The sequence below is a fragment of the Sitophilus oryzae genome, unplaced genomic scaffold (assembly GCF_002938485.1).
Source record: "Sitophilus oryzae breed Bouriz unplaced genomic scaffold, Soryzae_2.0 scaffold_552_pilon_pilon, whole genome shotgun sequence".
In the NCBI taxonomy this organism is placed as follows: Eukaryota; Metazoa; Arthropoda; class Insecta; order Coleoptera; family Curculionidae; genus Sitophilus; species Sitophilus oryzae.
The window spans coordinates 850,440-856,779 of record NW_022147143.1 but is presented as its reverse complement, the minus strand read 5'-3'; the positions used below and the strand labels follow the sequence as shown (position 1 = coordinate 856,779).

At 30.6% G+C, this 6,340-nt stretch overlaps 1 protein-coding gene across 1 annotated transcript in view; it reads right to left on the bottom strand.

Moving 5' to 3' along the window:
* The window catches only part of LOC115887172 (chitooligosaccharidolytic beta-N-acetylglucosaminidase), a 27,086-nt gene extending 25,168 nt beyond the window's left edge, over positions 1-1,918 (bottom strand). The window contains exons 1-3 of the mRNA XM_030906517.1: positions 1,837-1,918; positions 1,664-1,770; positions 1,127-1,291 (exon numbers count right to left, since the gene is read on the bottom strand). Coding sequence (XP_030762377.1) covers positions 1,127-1,291; positions 1,664-1,770; positions 1,837-1,848 — 284 coding nt within the window. The 5' untranslated portion in view covers positions 1,849-1,918. The remainder of the gene's footprint in view (positions 1-1,126; positions 1,292-1,663; positions 1,771-1,836) is intronic.
* Positions 1,919-6,340: the final 4,422 nt, after the last annotated feature.

Below are 6,340 nucleotides of genomic sequence, written 5' to 3'. Positions count from 1 at the left end.
TTTCGATAATGAGTATTAGTTTCTGACAAGTTTTATGTCAATTTATGACTTCGTCAAAATTGTTATCGATTGTCATTTCCTAGCCGTCTTTGACGCCGTTTTTTCTCGAGCGGATGCTTCTTAATTTTTCTTCTATTGTAGGTAAATTAAATGATGTAAACTGTGCTATAAATTTAAATATACTCGATAAACGACTTTTCGATTTTGAAAACAGCTATCATCACCAACAAATTGCTATGGCACCAGTTACCTTAGTTGTCTTTTTATAGAAAAATTGCTTTTTATTCAAAAACTTACAAACTAATATAGTTTGAAAGTGCATTGAGATCTGTATCAATTTATTTAAGAAGGTACAGGGTGTTTGGTTTGAAATCACCAAATTTTTACGTAAAATAAATATTTAAAATAGACCAGCAATTTTTGATACCCCTGTATAAATTTAAGGAAGCAATCAAATTTTTCAGTTAAGTTATTTCTCTAGCTTAAAATTCAGCGAAAGAATTAATTCTGAAAAGTAACGTACAGGGTGTTGACCATCTGTTTTATTATAGCATACATATTTAAATATCTCCAAAACCAATGCTTTTAAACATTTATTTGACCCTTATAATAAACTACGAGTAGTTGAAGCCTGGCGCATCCGCCACGACATCAAGGAAAAAAATACTTTTTAATTTTATTTTAATTAAATGAAAAACAAAAAATCCGGCGACGACAGTTTTTAGAAGAGCCAATTAACTATCTTTAGTAAAAAAAAGCAACTTTCTAGAGTAAGTCGTTACTCAGTAGAGACGACACAGATAAACATTAGCATTTTATATATGTAGATGCCGTTTTTTAGGTTAAAGAATCCAAAAATTAAAAATTATATACGGGATGTTCCATAAAAAAAATTAACTTTGGTATGGATTTTAGATCTGAAACACTCTGTATATTTGAAAATTTTGGGGCAAGCTTCGTTGAATATAATCCTATGGATATTAAAGAACTGAGATGTAAAAATAAAGAAAAAATAATAGTTATGGTGCATATTTAAAATCATTTAAATCATTTTAACATTTAGGGTATATCCAGATCGCAATTTTGGATGCAGATTTTTGGCTATATTTTGTTAACTTGGAATTACCTTAACACTCTGTATCCTTTGTCATCAGCTACATAATGTACTGTTCTTTTGTAATATCCATCGCTGTAAGAATACATTCCTTTAACAGACAGCCCATCCCTTTCTTCTGACCTTTGATGGGTCAAGTCGCTTATGTGATCATCGATGTTTGACGAAAATTGATATCTGCAAGTAAATTTATCATAAAGTAAATATTAATATACGGTGTCCTATACCGTGCTTTTATTTTAACTGTGAACATTTTGTGCTATTTTGCTAAAAGTCTGTTAATTTTTAAAGCGGAACAGTCAGTGCATTGGATTTGAGTGAATAGTATGCAATCAACACACAACAAATAATATTTTTTGGTTTAAAATATTTTTTTTGATTAGCTAAAAATAGTTCTAGCTCAAAAAATTACCAAAAATCCTAATATTTGATGAAAAAAAAATATGTTCAATTTTATTTCATGCGTCTATTAATTTTTCGGCGAAAAAACAGTATTGCCTATTGTCGGTATTTCATCAATGGATAATAGGTTGGTTAAAAAAGTACTACCTTGCAGCTTCGTTCTGATGCCTTTCATATTCGCTAGGTACGTAGGTTTTGGATGTTCTCCCTTGCGGCGATGCTACAGCCAGAGTCACAAAAATGGAAATTATAATCTAAAATTGAATATAAACATTATTTATTAGTTAAATTGGACACTTGCTAATGATAGATATACTCACAATTGACTTCATTTTGCGGTTTTCAGTTTATAGAGATTTGATGGGTATTTAGAAGCAATATGCATTGTTAATTTATTTGGCAGACTTATATAAGTTTATTTTAATTATGTAGTTAGAAAGTAAGGTTAATACAGGGTGAGTATCACTAATGTTAGACCTGACTATGTTTGATAGCATTATTTATAAAAAAAATTGTAAAGAAATTGTGTTTTTAATTGAAGGCGTTATTTTTTTTATAAATCATACTGTCATACAGATGATTGATTTACCCAATTATCTGGAGTGACTTGGGCCAATCGATTTATGTATTATTTATTATATCGACTATTCCAAATGAAACGAAATTTTAGACAAAAGTACAACTTTAACGCCTCTTCAAAAAAGTCTTATACAATTTTTGCATTAAATCATCTGGGGAGATAATATTTGACTTTTTCAAAATTTCCGATCCACCACATCACGGTATATACAGGGTGGTTCGCACTGTATTTCGGAAACTTCGGCAGCATATTCTGCAGATAAAAATAAGTAAAAAAGTTCATATAAATGTATGTCCTTAAATGCTTAGTTGCGGAGATACAGGGTGTAGAAGTTTGGTTAATTTTTATATCAATTTTTTCCAAATAATTTCTGAAGTAATGTCAATATTTGGATGAAAATTGGTGTCTGCGAGTTTTTTGGCATTTAAAATTTGATTTTGATGTCAATATGACTCCTACTTGTAGAGGGCGCCACCTACATATTTTTTAACTGGTTTGAAGACTAATAACTTTTCGTCCGTACCTGTATGAAACTACTGAGTCACAAACTGGGTGAAAAATATACATTTACAACGTTTTTTACGTAAAAAGAGGTCTCTTGGTAACAATCGCTACGAGTAATGGTTCTCGAGATATTTGGAATCAAAATTATGAATACCTGTCATCATTGACATAAATTAAACATGTTGACTAAATAGTTATCAGACTGAAATAATAAATTTGAAATGTTTTTGTGCCAAAAGTTCAACAGAAACTATTTTATCATCATTTTTCATTTGTTTTATCCTCAATTCAATAAAATAAAAAGTTCCCATATTTATTATTTCAGTCAAATAATTATCTACTCAACGTGTTAATTTCCATCCAAATATTGACGTTACTTCAGAAATTATTTGGAAAAAATCGAAATAAAAATGGAATTTCTATACCCTGTATCTCCGAAACTAAGCATTTTAGGACATACATTTATACGAACTTTTTTACTTATTTTTATCTGCAGAATATACTTCCGAAGTTTCCGGAATACAGTATGGACCACTTTGTATTATTTAAAAATATATTGATATGTTTTGGAAATCAATAATTGGATTGAACCACTCTGTATATATGGACGTGAGTAAATTCTAATTCTCTTATTAAATATAAATTGAAGTGCATTCCAAAGAAGTAAGTACTTAAAAAGTTATTTGGATTCGTTTTCTAATTAATGTACATTTACGAAAATGTTTTATGTAAATTTAATTATTTTACTATTACAGGCAACATTTTTGAACTGTTGTGGAAATTAGCGATGGGAACTATCGAATGAATTAGACTATCGAATGGTTACTGAATGAATGATTTCAACTATCGAATGGTTTTATTCGAATAAAATCATTCATTCATTTGTATACTAAAGCATATGTGACAACCTCGCCGTGCGACTAAATGGTTATCGTTGCGCCACGACTATCGAATGCTTGTGATAAATGAAATTTAGTATTCGTTTGATTTTTGTGTGCGTCAGTGCATTATTAGTTCTTCCAAATTTTTATAACTTCGCCGTGCTATTTTTGCGTTTATTAAAATATTTAAAATACTAAAATAGTAGTTTTTTTTTAATTGACGATTGTGTGCGAAGTGGTCAAAATTTTTCCGAAAATTTGTGTGATTTTCCGTAGCCCGATCTTTCAATTATTTAATTTTATATGGTATATTATGGTTAGGTTAGATTGCATTTATTTAATGGGAAATTTTGAGAAGCAGCAATTTTTAAGAGAGATGAGATGAACTTACAATTAATTTTAAAAATACATATTTGTATTTTAGATGTTTTAATAATATGAATTAGTTGAACTTAATAATCATATTTAAGTAATGTGGTTAAGTAAATGGTTATCAAACTCAAATTTTGGGGTGAGAAAATTAAATTGAAAGTTTTACACGTGCCAATTTAAAAGAAAAAGTTAACAATGTTTGTATTTTATTTATGCTAATTCTCTTACATGTAGTTTTTTGCGAAGAAATATTTCATTTATTTTTTAAAGTATATGCCGGTAAAAGTAATTATTTTTTTTAAATAGTAATATAAAGTAATAAAAAGTAATGTAAATAATTTTGATTTCTAATTTTTTATTTATATTTTCCTTCCATTACACTGCATGCTTAGAAAATTAATAAATGTTTATATTTCATGATTTTAAAATTTGTTGTTAATATAACAAATTAGTTCTGTAATTATTATTATTTAATAAACCAACGTTGCCATTTAGAGACTATATTATTTTTAAATAGGATCTCATATAAATACTTTTGACTTCTATTTGTTGTTTATATTTTGCTACTACTTAAAAAAATGTTTATATTATTAAATGATGTTAAATTTTGTTGTTAATAGGTATAACAAATTATTACTGATATTATCATTTATTAAACCAGTCTTTGCTTAAAAACATTAAAAATCATTTTCCTACATCCAAAATAAAATGTATTATTGCAGTGTAACAACAGAATATTAATAAAAAAATGCAAAACATATAGACATTCTATCCCTAACTAACTAATGCTAAAGAATGATATTCTTTGCTAATACCAACTAATACGAATATATGGCAACAGCGCCCTTCATAATGTATTTTTTGTGTAAATACTAGCACCTCAATAAAAAAATAATGTGTCCTTATCTTTATTTGACTCCGCAAAAAATCAAAGATGCCGGCTTCTTTCATAGCATATGATTGCCACCGACCGCTGTCGGGTTTCTAGGAAAGAAACCTACGTCGCCGGACGACAACTAAAATCCAGTTTATATTTTATTAAAATCGATCCTGACGAAGAAATGAATTTGATAAATGAATGAATTTTATAAATGAATGGTTTTTGCTGCCGAATTACTAGAATACAATATTTCAAGGCAGATGACGCATCTATTCGATAATTTTTATTCGAATAGTTTTCGACGAATGTTTTCTTACGAGCTATCGAATTATTCGAATGAATTGCAACTATCGAATGTTTCGATAGTATTCATTCGATAGTTCCACACTACTAGTGGAAATGCTTTGTAATTTTATTTATTTTGCCCTATATGTTTTGCTCTTAGGCCAGTCAATAGAGATTTCGTAATAGCTTCCTCTACATCATTGAAAAAATGAGCAAGCTTTGGGGTAAGAGTGCAGAAGAAGATTCGAATTTCTTATTCTTCGTTCGAAGATAGATTATGGCTCGGTGGTATACTCTAATGCTTGCAAATTAACCTTACAGCTCCTGGACCGCCTACAAAATGCATGTTTAAGGCAAGCTCTTGGAGCTTTTTACACAAGCCCCGCAACTAGCCTATGTGCTGAAGCGGAAATAGAGCCCTTAAATATAGAAGGGGAGGAAGCTAGCGCAATCCTACCTCATTTCGGCATTGGCAAATCCTAGCCATATAGTGAGAGAAACCTGCCTATGATAATCAATGAAATCCATTACGAAAATCCTCCATGGCTAATACCTGAAACTGAAGTAATATTAGACCTGAACAAACTAAAACGTCAAGACACATCGCCTGAAATATATCAACAAAAGTTCCAGAAAATACAAGATCAGTACAACGAAAAAATTGTTATTTATACTGATGGCTCCAAAACACAAACAACCTGGTGCTGGATGTGCAATTATTACCAACGGGTCAGCTTTCCAACGGACTTTAAGACATGAAGCATCCACTTTCCTCACAGAACATTTTGCGATCTGGAAAGCCTTATCCTATGTCATTGAGGAATATAATCAATCTAGAGTTTTAATTAATGTTCCTGACTCTTTAGAGGTCGTGTCTAAAATAAATGACATATTTGTCCATGTTCCTCTGAAACAAAAAATTCAGAGGCTTATTCGAGAATGCAGCGAAAAGAGAAACAAACTCACGTTTGTATGGGTCCCAAGCCACACTAGTATACTTGGCAACACAATGGCAGATGAAGCTGCTCAGCAAGCTGCTAGAATTGATTTCCCTTGTATTAGTAAATATGATCGTAAAGTACTACTGCATAAAAGAACAGAAAGGGAATGGCAGGATGAGTGGGCAGGTAAACCTTCAAAGCTTTGCGTAATAAAACAAGATCCGTCAACCCCAGCCTTACGTCTTTTTCTAGAACGAGCTGATGGATCCAAAGTGCGTCTGCTTCGTATTGGGCATACTACGGTGACTCATGCATATCAGACTATGCACATTGGAGAAATACCTCCTATCTGCATAGTATGTGATGTAGAGTTGGCAGTAA